This window comes from Salvelinus sp. IW2-2015, linkage group LG20, assembly GCF_002910315.2.
Source record: "Salvelinus sp. IW2-2015 linkage group LG20, ASM291031v2, whole genome shotgun sequence".
NCBI classification, from domain to species: Eukaryota; Metazoa; Chordata; class Actinopteri; order Salmoniformes; family Salmonidae; genus Salvelinus; species Salvelinus sp. IW2-2015.
Genome location: NC_036860.1, coordinates 21,257,059 through 21,272,474, shown reverse-complemented (window position 1 = coordinate 21,272,474; position 15,416 = coordinate 21,257,059). Strand labels below are relative to the sequence as shown.

The 15,416-nt window shown below is 42.4% G+C and overlaps 2 protein-coding genes across 2 annotated transcripts in view; both read right to left on the bottom strand.

Annotated features, from left to right (window-relative positions):
- Window positions 1-14: 14 nt before the first annotated feature.
- Window positions 15-2,689, bottom strand: il12bb (interleukin 12B, b). Its single transcript, XM_024012989.3, has 9 exons — window positions 2,662-2,689; window positions 2,424-2,514; window positions 1,941-2,225; window positions 1,758-1,863; window positions 1,370-1,536; window positions 1,023-1,174; window positions 601-731; window positions 435-465; window positions 15-326 (listed from the first exon to the last, which is right to left on the bottom strand). Exons 2-8 carry the CDS (start codon window positions 2,512-2,514, stop codon window positions 438-440), a joined length of 960 nt encoding a protein of 319 aa, XP_023868757.1. The 5' UTR covers window positions 2,662-2,689; the 3' UTR covers window positions 15-326; window positions 435-437.
- A 4,506-nt stretch (window positions 2,690-7,195) lies between these two features.
- Window positions 7,196-15,416, bottom strand: part of ubtd2 (ubiquitin domain containing 2) — a 79,241-nt gene continuing 71,020 nt past the window's right edge. Inside the window, exon 3 of the mRNA XM_024012604.3 lies at window positions 7,196-9,297. Coding sequence (XP_023868372.1) covers window positions 8,840-9,297 — 458 coding nt within the window. The 3' untranslated portion in view covers window positions 7,196-8,839. The remainder of the gene's footprint in view (window positions 9,298-15,416) is intronic.

Genomic DNA, 15,416 nt, shown 5'->3' with positions numbered 1-15,416 from the left:
AACATGAGCGTGAATCAGAGTGCAGTACCTTTTTATTTTTGCGTCTATTTAATMATTTAAGCAAACATCTTCGTGCTACAGCAATGAAAACCATCTTGGAAAAGAGATGACATAACATAAATAATGGTGTAATTACATTTCAGAATTTTTACAAATAAATAAATAACAATCACAACAAACATGGTATACTAGCTACATTTCATAACTTGTCTTCAGTATAATGTAAAATATTTGTTTCTGTACAGTGACCAGACTATTACATATTTGGATGTATTGGTTGAAGCTGAGGAATGGTATGTTGTCGGTCTTCATCTGGGTTTCCTTGCCTTTTTACAATAAAGAGACAGAAATTAGACATTTTTCATCAAATGACAATTGTTTTTTTAATAAGTATTGAAATGTTKTGATTTATGGGTGATAAGGAGCCATCAAACCTGTCAATGTTTCTTAGGTTTATTCTTCACCCTGTTGTACAAAGACACGCCAGTCACAAATCTTTCATCTTTGCACAGTTTAGTGCTGTTGAATTTTTTTACACTCTTAACTACTAACGAAGTTGTGTATTAGAGGGCAGGACACAGTGAAAAAGTCTCAACTCACTCATGACGTGTCCACTGGCTCCATTGGGAGTCAACCAGGTCATCCTTTGCCCCGAGGCAGAAACAATATTTTTTGTAGCTGGAACGAACAGTGAATTCTGTTGCATTTATGTTGGTTTCACTTATCAACACCTATCAAAGAGGAGAGATGGTACCATCACCTTATGTTTACATCATTTAGCAGATGCTCTTATCCAGAGCGACTTAGAGGAGCAATTCAAGTGAAGTGCCTTTCTCAAGGGAGCATCACACATTTCACCTAGTCAGCGACCTTTCAGTTACTGGCTCAACGCTCTTAACCGCTAGGCTACCTGCCGCCCTACCTTAGACAGACCGGCCATGTATCACAGACTAGAGTGTAAATCAAGRCATATTGAGGATTCCCAGGATAAAATCAGTGTACAAGAAAGAAAGTGCGTATACCTTTTCCTTAGAGTCACAGCTTGCCTCGTGTTGGACCACTTTGACTCGGAATGTGAGGGGGAAGTAAGGGCATGGGCGGCTCCATGTCGCCGGGTACCTCCACTGAAATGTGTTCCCCTCCACCTTGGTGATGTCGATCTTGTCTGGTTTCACTGAGGGAGACCAGACAGAATCAATATTTCTGAAGGGTTAAATTGGATGAAGTGGGGGCCATATGACTCCTATGATGTACTGAGCAACATACAGCAAGGATGAAATGAGATGTACTGTATATTAACTTATTATTATGTGACGTTGCTATTTCCAGTGAATGAGTGTGGAGCACGTGAATCCTGGCCTTACTGTACCTATTTCTCGGATGTAGAAGGGCGTGATGGTGTAGTCCTCTAGGAGGTAGTTAGTCCTGAAGTATACAGTGAGTTTGATGCGGGACAACTCCTCAGCAAAGGGGCAGCTATCCCRGTCCTGACAGGTCAGGCCTTCACCATCACTGTCTACGGAGCAGGAGMTGGTGCTGGATGAGGGACACAAATCTCCTGGTTAGTCTTGGAGCCCTCTCTCTGAAAGAAGCCTCAGGTCCAAACATAACAAATCATAAGCTCTTCACAGGGGGTCAATGAAGAGAGCATCCGTGCTGCGTTTCAAGTTCACGCGACGAGATCAAACGATGTAAACACAAGTACATGAAAGCAGACTATTGTTTCTAATATCCACTGCGTGTGTTTGAAGACTTACCGTCCTACTTGGACAAAAACAACAGCTGCTGACATCCGATATTCGGTCTTCTTCCAAGAGCAATGAAATATTCCACTGTAATTTTTCGCCAAACATCTGATGTACTCTGGGTAAAAAGAGAAACCCAATGAAAAAAATGATTATCTGATTCTATCTCACACACACACACTCACACTCACTCACCATCTTTGTCTGTGTCATGTGACTTCTCCAGGACGCGTCTCGTTCTGTTGGGTGATGGTATGTCCTGCACCAGCACCAGAGTGTGGTTGAGGTAGTCTCCAGCAGCGTTGTGGCAGCTGTAGTTCCCTCCCATCATCTCCACCACTTCCACATTTATCTGGTTCCCTTTGTTTTCTAGATGCTCCTCGCCATTCCTCCAGATCACCTCTGTGTCCTGGTAGTCCCCGCATCGCAGAGGGACCTGCGTCTCAGTGAAGACCTTTCGATCCACCTTGACGACAAGTACTGGGAACCACATGACCACCACTGTTTTAGTATAGCCTCCATGTTAAAATACCTTTTATACAAATGTTTGCATTTCTTTGGTGTCCCCCGAAATATGAATATTATGACAGCAGAAGTTATATAATCAGAAGAAGATAGTGTATCTGTAAAGAGAAGTAGACATAGGTAGAGATGATAGATAAATAGATAAACAGTCACCATTTGGCATGAGAGTCACAACGGTCTCATGTCGGCTGCTCGATGCCATATGTAGGATGAGATACAGGACGTTGAGCAGCAACATGTACATCTGGCCGAAAGAAAATCAAGAGTACTTTCAAGTTCACGTCTATTGATATCTATTGGATCGAAATGTTAAGGAYGTTCTCCTGAACCAGACAAAGTCAAATATACTCCAATCAATAAGCTATACCGTAGTAGTATGTGCATATCTTACCTTGATAATGAGATATAGGCAGAGTGTGAGCCTGGCTGGAGTGTAGTGCTGTCATGTGGACCCAGCCGGTATTTATATATCAGTGGAACAGGAGTAAAGACAGGCATGCTCAAAATAAAAAAGTCCAGCCTGCCAGATTAGAGGAACTGACCTGTTGGTATTTATTTAAATGGGATTTGAGAATGTGTGGTCAGTTGAAAGGTCCAATGGAGCCGTTTGTATTTCTATATCAAATCATTTCTGGGCAACTGTTAAGTACCTTACCGTGATTGTTTTCAATTAATAGGGTCAAAAAGAAAGAAAAAATAGCTTCCCAGCAAAAAGCTTTTTCTCAAGCAAGAATTTTGAAAGAACTGTCTGGGAGCAAAATCTGAGGGGGCACAAAATGCACGAGGATGCCTGGAGGGTGGTCCGTAGGTGGTATGCCCCTCCATCCGGAAGTTGGACAATTTTGCATTTCTCAAACACCTGAAACAACTTTTTCCTGCAATCTAGAGCCATAATCATTATGCTTAATTCTATGTAAATAAAAAAGTTTATTTTTCTGCATATCTAAGCATACCTCTTGAGTTGTCTATCCTTCATTATCTTTTAATGAAACTAAATATGTTTCTCTGCGTCTTATTTAGTAATCTCTTGCTTTTCTAAAGTCTACCAGTCTTGACAGCTAAGATAGTTAGACAAGCTATCTACTCGAATTTTCACATTTCACAAACTCGTATTGTGGAACTATATATAAAACACAGTAAATCATGTTTTTGACTGCACTGTGCCTTTAATTAAGAACTAGACTACTGAATGGATGGGGAATCTATTATTGCAACTTCTGTGGTATGGTGACTGATGTCACTACCTGAGATGGACGTAGTAGTGATGCAATCCATTCATCTGCCATGAGAGCGAATGACCAGGCATCCCATGATCCCATACTGGTTTCTCTTTTTGCAGGGGCATGACTTTGTTCTAACTTTGTGTGGGCTTCATCCTGGCTGTGCTATCATATGACAAGTCAGGTTTGCACCCAGACTTTAGACGACATTTGTGTGAAGTAACGTGAGGACAGGAATCCTGGACGTGCAGTAGGAGACTGAGACTAAAGATGACACAGAGATGAAGGGGAACTGGAAATAGTTGGGTTGAGGTGAGAATCACGTAACACTGCCTACCTAGTATCTAACCACGCTCGAGACATGTCATCAAGGAACTGGAACAGGGAACTGTGTCTGAGGTTGATTGTGATGTAAAACATATGAAAGTATTTGCAGAGGGTTCCTGAATGTGTACCTAAAAGCTATGTACTGAGCAAAAAAAGAAACGTCCTCTCACTGTCAACTGCATTTATTTTCAGCAAACTTAACATGTGTAGATATTTGTATGAACATAACAAGATTCAACAACTGACACATAAACTGAACAACAGAAATTGAATAATGTGTCCCTGACAAAGGGGGGGGAAATCAAAAGTAACAGTCAGTATCTGGAGTGGCCACCAGCTGCATTAAGTACTGCAGTGCATATTCTCCTCATGGACAGCACCAGATTTGACAATTCTTGCTGTGAGATGTTACCCCACTCTTCCACCAAGGCACCTGCAAGTTCCCGGACATTTCTGGGGGGAATGGCCCTAGCTCTCACCCTCCGATCCAACAGGTCCCAGACGTGCTCAATGGGTTTGAGATCCGGGCTCTTCGTTGGCCGTGGCACAACACTGACATTCTTGTCTTGCAGGAAATCATGCACAGAACGAGCAGTATAGCTGGTGGCATTGTCATGCTGGAGGGTCATGTCAGGATGAGCCTGCAGGAAGGGTACCAAATGAGGGAGGAGGATGTCTTCCTTGTAACACACAGCATTGAGATTGCCTGTAATGACAACAAGCTCAGTCCGATGATGCTGTGACACACCGCCCCAGACCATGACGGACCCCCCACCTCCAAATCGATCCCGCTCCAGAGTACAGGCCTCGGTGTAACGCTCATTCCTTCGACGATAAACGCGAATCCGACCATCACCCCTGGTGAGACAAAACCGCGACTGGTCAGTGAAGAGCACTTTTTGCCAGTCCTGTCTGGTCCAGCGACGATGGGTTTGTGCCCATAGGCGACATTGTTGCCGGTGATGTCTGGTGACCACCTGCCTTTACAACAGGTCTACAAGTCCTCAGTTCAGCCTATTGCGGACAGTCTGACCACTGATGGAGGGATTGTGCATTGCTGGTGTAACTGGGGCAGTTGTTGTTGCCATCTTGTACCTGTCCCGCAGGTGTGATGTTCGGATGTACCGATCCTGTGCAGATGTTGTTACACGTGGTCTGCCACTGCGAGGATGATCAGCTGTCCGTCCTGTCTCCCTGTAGCGCTGTCTTAGGCGTCTCACAGTATGGACATTGCAATTTATTGCTCTGGCCACATCTACAGTCCTCATGCCTCCTTGCAGCATGCCTAAGGCACGTTCACGCAGATGAGCAGGGACCCTGGGCATCTTTCTTTTGGTGTTTTTCAGAGTCAGTAGAAAGGCCTCTTTAGTATCCTAAGTTTTTATAACAGTGACCTTAATTGCCTACCGTCTGTAAATTGTTAGTGTCTTATTAACAACCGTTCCACAGGTGCATGTTCATTAATTGTTTATGGTTCATTGAACAAGCATGGGAAACAGTGTTTAAACCCTTTACAATGAAGATCTGTGAAGTTATTTGGATTTTTACGAATTATCTTTGAAAGACTGGGTCCTGAAAAAGGGACGTTTCTGTTTTTGCTGAGTTTATCTCAAATAAACTAATTAAAGGTTTTCTTCAGTTATACACTTCATATCATTGTGTAATTTGTTTTTGAATAGCTTATCCATGGACATGGTGCAAACCAATTCAGAGGCTAATTAACCTCATCAGAATGTACGTTTTTATGGTAAATGAAACTGTGATTGCCTTACGAAACGAGGGGGACCAGAATCTCAATCTGTGTGCTCCTTTGACTTGGCCATGTTGGCTTCGTATGTTAGTACCATTGGGATGCATGGTAGAGTTCATTAGCAGCAGTAGCATCCTTCCCCCAGATAAGATGGCCTACTAATTAGCCCAGCGTTGGAATGTTGATTAGATATGGCATCCGTTTACAGAGGAATGGATTACAACCATCAGACTAATTGCAAGGGAGAGAGGCGAGCTGAAAGCATTATAGTCTTTCCCAATGACTTCCTCTTAGGTGGCGCTGTAGCTGTCAGAGGGCCTTTCTCAATGTCATACACCACAATTAATGTCACATTTGATGAATTCCTAATAGCGGATTACATTGTTTGGCTTCCTATAGTTGGATTCAGGGACATTAATTGTCGCAGAGGATTGTATCATATCATAGGGCGAATGTGTCATGGCACTTGCTGTTTTGGGTCTACTGAGAAATTGAAAAATGCATTATTGTGAGCCCCACACCCCTGAATATAAGTAGGTAGCTGTATAACGTGAAGAACAAAGACAAATCTTTGATGTTCCTACATCAGCTCTGGGTTTCCCTCCCCTAATACATCATACCASGCTTTCACATGGGCAGGGAAAATTCCCCATGCTGTTTATCTGACAAATAATTTGTAGTAAAAGTWTGAAAATATTACAAGGGCAAAGGTCCACAAGGTAAACAACTCGTAATTTATGGCTGACAGCAGACTTTCCTCCAGCAGGAAATTACTGATGACTAAAAAAAAAAAACAGGATTAGGTCCATGGGCTGCCTCATGGACAGGAGAGTGGATGGTGGTTTACGTGCCATGGGTGGCCAGGCAAATGAGTATATACACAGAATATCTAGTCTTCCTAACATGAACATAAGGTCCCATCTCTCTCTCTCCACTGTGATAAAATAAAGGGATTTACTCTCTGTCAGCAGATTAAAGGAAATATGGAACCACGATCACAAAGCTGCTTCCCTGTTTTTCATTGTCTTTCCAATAGGTGGAATCTCAGAGGAAGTGGAGGACATTTCTTCCTCTACAGCTGCAGACGTAGGTCTCTAAACCCACAACAAAACGTCAGTGTACTCAAACTCTGAACCGCTATCAGTGCCGTGGTCATTAGGCACGAAACGGGAGAAATTGGGGAGGTACCTACATTTTACAGCTTTGTCATTCTATTTTCTATTTTAAAATCATGTTATTATTTCATATATTTTTTGGTGATAAAGGCCCACTGAGGGCCAGGATTATTACGGACACGTGATAATCTTACACGTGATAATCTGAAGTACCCTAAAGGGCCACTAGATGTCTTGTGATAGATTACATCAAATCCTTGAAAGATACCAGAATTCTGGTAGTTTACTGATAAACTCAGACGGTTTCCAGTAATATACCCTCCCTTTGCAACCCTATTCTTCACACCTGTGTGAAATAGAACCTACAGCTAGTCTTCTATACAGGATAGGTCATATTCCAAATAGGCTGGTTCTGTTCTTCAAACATTCCATTCCATTTTGTTCTGCTTTCTAACTGAAACCCCCAGAGGCTCTTCTATTCCCAACAACTGGTCCAATGAAATGAGAGAGAGATTGTGGAGTACAAATGTTGGTCAATTTAATTAAAAACATTCTATTTCGAAATATGCAACTAGGTTTCTGAAATACATTTTTCATGAATAAGTCTTGATGTGCCTTTACACACACACACACACACACACACGAGGAGAGAAGCAGAAAAATGTTACTCAAGTCTTAACAGCTACAGGAGTACAGGACAAGACCTCTGGTGTGACTTATGTCCACGCTCCACAGTACAACCCCTAGAGACCTGCTAAGGTCGTAACCTCTTCTTGGTATGTTCTGAGGTCTGGCTCTTGTCACCAGAAGATATTGTACACATGAACATAGCTGTACATCCAACACTTTCTCTTGACAACCTCTCAAACATGCATTTACTCTCTCGCTCGTTCTCTCTATCACACACACACACACACACACACACACACACAAATTGAATACACACTGCGCTGATACGTATCTTAAAGTATAGTGAAGCAGAATTTCTAAACACAGTGCTAGTAACACTTTGCGATGACACCTCATCCCAGCACATTCAGTTTGTATGTTTTCCTTTTTTAAAGTTCTGCACCTGTAATAACTGGAAACCTACTGTATTTCCATCTCAAGCAAATACCAGGTGCATACAGACAACTGTAGAGCGAGAGTGTCAAGTTTACACGATTGGGATGTTTACTGGAGAATGAGAAGGGAACTAATCTGACGCAGTGACGGCCTACTAACTTCACAAACCAAGACGGGAGTTAAAAAAGGTATAGTCCGGAGCATGTGATTCATCTACTTAAGAGTTGACTGGCAGAGCTACATGTAATGTCTGCAGAAGGAAGCTACAGGTCAAGACTGTTACAGGTAGGATGCATAACAAAGAGAGCAATAGAAGGACAGACAGCTGACTGACTAGAAGCTACAGAGGAGATGGAGAGCAGGCAGGCAGGTAAGAGGTTCTGGAACATTGACCCAGTCCTCCAAATCAATACAGAATCACCCTTGACAAAGACAAGGACTAAAATGCAACAGCAGTGAAATCAAAACAAGAGTAAAAACAATGCAAAATGAAAAAGTTGTTACTGTATATTCTTCCCTGTTCCTTATAGTTTCCCCAGATCTTAATTTTTTTGGTTGTTCAGTTTCCACTAAAAGCAAGACAAGTTTTTAAAAATAGTTTTTGTAAAAGGTTGATTTGTTAAAAGTCAGGTTGGCAGGTGGTCCTGTCTTGTGGTTGAGTCTCTTCCTCCTCCTGGTTGGTTGTCTTCAGTCGAGGAGGCGGAGTCTTCCTGTTCCGGCTGAGACACAGACACACCCCTGCTGCTATCCTAGCATGCCTTGCAGAATAACCTCGCCGTCCCGTCGAGGAGGGAGAAGAGAGAGGGAGGTAACACAGCTTAACAAACACTCAACTGTATATAAACCCTTTCAATGACCACTCAGCTCGACTTGGTTCTCTAGTCCTGTTTCAGCCCCTTTGCAGACACGTGTTTAATCTTCTACCTGCTTAGCTCCTTCACACACGCACGCACACACACACACACACACACATCTCCCTCAACACAGACACACACTTCCACCCCTCTCTCGCTCGCTCTCTTAGACACAAGCTGGTCCTCCCAATGTGGTCCTCTCTCCTCCTACATGCATGCCCTCTCCGGGTGCCAGGCACTAGTTTTCCACGGGTGTGGGGTCCTGGGGTAGCGTGGCGGGCGTGTCTGGCGTGGGGGTGGGCGGTGCCTGGGTGGGCAGGGGGGCGGGCGGCTGGCTGAYGATCACCTGCACCACGTAGTCCCTGGAGATCTTCAACTCCTCCAGCTTCATCTTGTCCGTGAGTGGCCGGCCCGAGAAGAACCAGCGCTGGGTGGCCGCCGACACGCCCTCCACCGCCTGCAGCTGCCGCTTCATGTGCTGGACCGTGTCCGTGGTCCTCACCGCCAGGCGCAGGTCCCGGCCCGTGGACAGACGCAGGCGTAGCTGGCACTCCTGACCCTCGCTGGGGGGGGTCTCGCTGACCTCAAGGCTCTCAATGTCACTCTTCTCCTCGATCATGTTGACAGGTGGCGACAGGCAGTAGACCGGCAGCTGGTAGCGGTTCCCCAGCTCGTCATAGCACTCAGTCAGCGCGCCTGCAGGGGGACACAGAAGGACAGGGGAACACAGTCACTCACTGAACAGGACAGACCATTGACTTCTGATTATTCACTCAGTCTGACTTAGTCATCCTTCCCTCATATTCAAAGGATTGTGAACATTGTCTTTTCATCGGTTTTGCTCGATAACGTTCGAGCTATTGCATTTCTAGTGAAATGATGTTTCCCYTACTCTCAATCTCTCGCCCTCTGCTCGTTTTGATGAATGATGCCATATTGGTGTTTTTTTATGTGCATCATGATGRAATGTTGAGTTTGACAAAATAGATGAATGTGACAGAGTGAACCAGTGGAAGACTATACAGCCTAAACAGACAGACAAGTATCCCTCAGTCAACTGTAGTAGTGACACTGTGGCTGCTCCTCTTTGTGAATGGCCTGTCATGGGAAGTGAGAGTGGCGAGTGAGAGTTGGAGAGAGGGAGAATAGAGAGAAATTAGAGTTTAGTTTAGGGTCCCCATTAGTTAATGCAGATGCAGTAGCTACTCTTCCTGGGACCACACAAAACGTACTAATACCCAACAAAGTACAGAACAGTTATAGCTAGACAAGAAAAACATGACATACATAAAATTCTAAATAAATTCTATAGAGTTACATAATGGAAAGACAACAAAAATACGATTTACACACTATTCATAAATACAGTACAGATTAAATAGGTTTTTTTCTCCTCTCAATCCACACACACACACAATACCCCATAATGACAAAGTAAAAACAGATTCGATTTTTGCTAATGTATAAAAAAAAAAACAGAAATATCACATTTACATAAGTATTCAGACCCTTTACTAAGTACTTTGTTGAACACCTTTGGCAGCGATTACAGCCTCAAGTCTTCTTGGGTATGACGCTACAAGCTTGGCACACCTGTATTTGGGGAGTTTCTCCCATTCTTCTCTGCAGATCCTCTCAAGCTCTGTCAGGTTGGATGGGGARTGTCGCTGCACAGTTATTTTCAGGTCTTTCCAGAAATGTTCGATCGGGTACAAGTCCGGGCTCTGGCTGGGCCACTCAAGGACATTCAGAGACTTGTCCCAAAGCCAGTTCTGCATTGTCTTGGCTGTGTGCTTAGGGGTGTTGTCCTGTTGGAAGGTGAACCTTCGCCCCAGTCTGAGGTCTTGAGCGCTCTRGAGCATGTTTTCATCAAGGATCTCTCTGTACTTTGCTCCGTTCATCTTTCCCTCAATCTTGACTAGTCTCCCAGTGCCTGCCGCTGAAAAACATCCCCACAGCATGATGCTGCCACCACCATGCTTCTGTTTTTTATTTATAAGACGTATTAAAAAAWTTCTACAAACCTGTTTTCGCTTTGTCATTATGGGGTATTATGTGTAGATTAGTGAGTACATTTAAAAAATGTTTTAATCAATTTTAGAACAAGGCTGTAAGGTAACAAAATGTGGAAAAAGTCAAGGGGTCTGAATACTTTCCAAATGCACTGTAGATTGTCATGACGGAACCTATGTCCAACCCTCTTTCCATGAAACATTAACATGCTATAACTGATGCGCATCAAGAAATAATGGAGGCAAAGCAATGGAAAACGATTGTGGTTTAAACGGCATTCTAATGTAGACTTAGCTGAAAGAAGAAAACGCATGCTCAGTTCTTGGGAAATTTGAAAGGGAAGTTAAGCGATTCCCCCCCGCGTGGTTCTTTTTATAGGTGGGTGGGGGTAAAGTCTTCAATGAAACTGACATTAAATGTGAAGAATGATACATTTGTTTCTGTTTGGCATAATGTAGCCTATTCATTTATATGCCATTGTAGGCTACTGATACAATAAATATGTTGAAATGACGATATCACTGGAGTCATTGCAAATCAATTTGTGCCACTTGTGTAGCCTACTGGGAGATGGCAAACGGATTACATAAATAGCACCATAACTTTTGCTTATTGTTTTTGTAGCCTTGTGTTATTATGCAATTATTAAATGGGCATGTTTAGTTCATTAAATTGGAAGTTATCAAAGCTCTATCGCAATTGTCGATCAGCAATTGTCGATTAGAACATATTAGATTGACGGTAACTAGTCAGATTAGGCTACAGGTAAAACAAATGTTTCTTATTAAACACGGGCTGTTGTTGACAATAATATCTATATGAATTGAATATGCTTAATATTTAATTCAGTGATTGAAATGATGACCCACTCGTCAGTAGCCTATTCCAGCAGGCTATTGGGCAACACAATCACTTCTTATCTCGAAATTGACTCACTATTCATGTTGAATAAATTAGTTTGTTAATTGGAACTAAGCAAGCTGCTAAATTGTTTAGTTTAAATCTTGCCTACATATTGCTTAGGCTACTGTAGACTATCTGAAATTAGATTTAGGCCTATCAGGGGCTATAGGCTACCTAGGTTTATCAAAGCAAACCATGGCATAGTTGCAATCATAAACCCAGATTTGAGTCTGTAGCCTGTGCCTATTGAAATGACAAGTCAATCTCGCAAATGGGCCATTTATAACAGGTTGTAGTCTTAACGTCGGGCACAATTGCCAGAAAACAGCCTCGCATACATTTTTTGATGTTCCTCCAAGTGTTTCTTGCGCAGAGATTTCGAGATCCTCTGTCCAACTTGAATCACTCAAACTATCCTGTCGGAAACTATCCATGCGCAAAAGAGATTTATTTACTATTATAAACCCAGTTCAACACCTGAATGCTGATTGGCTGAAAGCCCTGGTATATGTATGACAAAAACATACTTTTTACTGCTCAATTACATGGTAACCAGTTTATAATAGCAATAAGGCACCTCAACTGCGCGTTGCGTCATACTTAAGAACAGCCCTGAGCCGTGGTATATTTGCCATATACCATAGCCCCTTGTGCATTATTGCAACCTGTTTGGGATAGGGGACAGCATTTTCATTTTTGCATGAAATGCGTGCCCAGAGTAAATTGCCTGTTACTCTGTCCCAGATGCTAATATATSCATATTATTAGTAGTATTGGATAAAAAACACTCTGAAGTTTCTAAAACTGTTTGAATGATGTCTGTGAGTATAACAGAACGCATATGGCAGGTGAAAACCTGAGAAAAATCTAACCAGGAAGTGGGAAATCTGAGGTTTGTAGTTTTTCAAAGCTTGGCCTACCGAATACACAGTGTCTATGGGGTTAAGTTGCACTTCCTAAGGCTTCCACTAGATGTCAACCGTCTTTAGAAACTTGTTGTTTCAGGCTTCTGCTATAAAGGAGGGGGGAATGGGAGCTGAATGAGTCATGGGTCTGGCAGTGTCTCAGGCTCGTGACGCTCCCGACAGAGTTAGCTCTCACTCCAGTGCTTTGCTAAAGACAATGGAATTCTCCGGTTGGAACATTATTGATGATTTATGTTAAAAACATCCTAAAGATTGATTCCATACATGGTTTGATATGTTTCTACGACCTGTAACGGAACTTTTCGAGTTTTTGTCTGGACGTAGTGCTCATGAAAATGGATTACTGGGCTGAACATGCTAACAACTAGTGGCTATTTGGACATAAATTATGGACTTTATGGAACTTTATGGAACAAATCAGTCATTTATTGTCGAACTGGGATTCCTGGGAGTGCATTCTGATGAAGATCAAAGGTAAGTGAATATTTATCATGTTATTTCTAACTTCTGTTGACTCAAACATGGCGGATATTTCTTTGGCTGGATTGGGCTCTGAGCGCCGTACTCAGATTATGCTTTTTCCGTAAAGTAAAAAAAAAAATCTGACACAGCGGTTGCATTAAGGAGAAGTCTATCTTTAATTCTGTGAATAACACTTGTATCTTTTATCAATGTTTATTATGAGTATTTCTGGGACTTCTGTGGCTATCTGCAAAAACACCGGATGTTTTGGAATCAAAACATTACTGCACGTAACGCGCCAATGTAAACTGAGATTTTTGGATATAAATATGCACATTATCGAACAAAACATACATGTATTGTCATGTAACATGATGTCCTATGAGTGTCATCTGATGAAGATCATCAAAGGTTAGTGATTCATTTGATCTATATTTCTGCTTTTTGTGACTCCTATCTTTGTCTGGAAAAATGGCTGTGTGTTTTTTTTGACTTGGCTCTGAACTAACATAATCATATGTTGTGCTTTCGCTGTAAAGCCTTTTTGAAATTGGACACGATGGGTAGATTAACAAGATGTTTATCTTTCATTTGCTGTATTGGACTTGTTAATGTGTGAAAGTTACATAAAAAAAAAAAAAATTATAATAATAATTTCCCGCAGTGCCTTTTCAGCGGAATGTTGTCGAGAGGTTCCGCTAGCGGATCGCCTGCGCTAGAAAGGTTAATCATAGCAGTCAAACTAGTTAAATCAACATTCATTGATGGAAAAGGATCTGCCGAGTTTAATAAGGTAAAATTATATTTTATCTTGCGACATATTCAAATTCCTTTATTACGTCATGTCATAGCTCCCAACAATTATTATTTTTGAGGAAAACCGAATTTTGCTTCTTAACTGGCTCGATAACGTTATGGAAAAAGGGTTTATTGTATAAATATGGCAACTCCTCTCTTGCTGTGAAAAAACAAACACATTAGGGCTAGCTTTCAGGCCTTTTGGGCAGGTTTTGAGTAGTCATTGGTCTAGAAATTTTAGCTAGACCTGGCAACCCTGTCATCGCCACGTTCAGTCTGCATGGTTACTGCAGCACATGCAACAATGCTGATATTAACCATGCTGTATCCACTTTGCGTCTTAATATAAATCCACAAGCGTTCTATAATTACACTATTAGTTTGTGTTTCTTACATCTACAAACAGCTAGTTTGTCTTTCTTAGCAAGTTGTGGCTAAATCGTGTTAGCCGCTAATGCTAATCGCTAATAAATCTACTGAATCAGAGCAAACATAGCTAGCTATACAGCCTGATACCAGTGATGGTGTAGGCCTAAATCAGCATGTTGTTTGTGCAACATGATCTTCTAAACCAAAGAGGATTAGAGGAAGCATGAATATGTTAGCTGTATGAAGTAGCTAAAAGAAAACATTCAATGTAGCTCAAGATTGTAGGGTCCCGTAGGAAACACTGACCAACACTTGTGGTTCCTACCCYGTCACAATAACTCCTCCCTGGCATTTTCATTCGTTGTCATGTCAAACAACACTGGCTGCATTCCAAACATATAAAAAGACATCCTCTCCCCTCAGCCCTCAAATAAAGTGGACACTTCTGATGACGTATGATGAGTTGACACTTGCAGGGCAAGGGAAGAATGAATTAATTTTAAATGGACAGCCCTTGCCCAGAAATGTGTCACTCGTTCGTCCCACGGTCGTGTTTTCAGTCATCATGGAACCACCGGTAGCTGTTGTGTGCTTTATATGCACTACAGTCAATTATGATTGCATTTCATATCTTGGCTAGAGGACAACGCATCCGCAGACATCGAATGTTAGCCATCCGACGATATCAGGTAAATCGAAAATTAGTGTGATGTCAGGGAGAGTTGTATGCGCCAGCTAACGTTTCCAAAAGCTGACCAAGCACAACATCATTACATTCACGAGACGTGTTTGTGCCGTCATGTGCATTAGTAGCACAATTTCGAACTTATTTACATTTGTTTCTACTTAGACTTGTATGTTGACTTCTTCATATTGATGTTGGTTTGACTTTTCTTAGCGGATGTACAATCATCGCGAATTGAATTATGGGGCGTTTCAGGCCCAGGAGTGAACAGAATTGTACACTCGATCACAAACGAGGGCTGAGGGGCTTACGTTGCCAACTTCCCTTGCAATGGAGGGCTGAGAGGATTCCCCCAAAAGACATAAGGCGAGGGTAAGTGGAGGAGGGTGTTTCTTTTACGTGTTTGGAATGCAGCCGCTGTATTCAAAGTGCCCAACACAGGAGGTTGGTGGCATCTTATTGGGGTGGACGAGCTCGTTGTAATGGCTGGAGCGGGATTGGTATCAAATACATCAAACACATGGTATCCAGGTGTTCGATGCCATTCCATTTGCTCCGTTCCGGCCATTAGTATGAGTCGTCCTCCCCTCAGCAGCCTCCATTGGTGCCCACTATCTTCTAACTTTATGAAAATGCTGAAAATTATTTTGGGTTGAAGT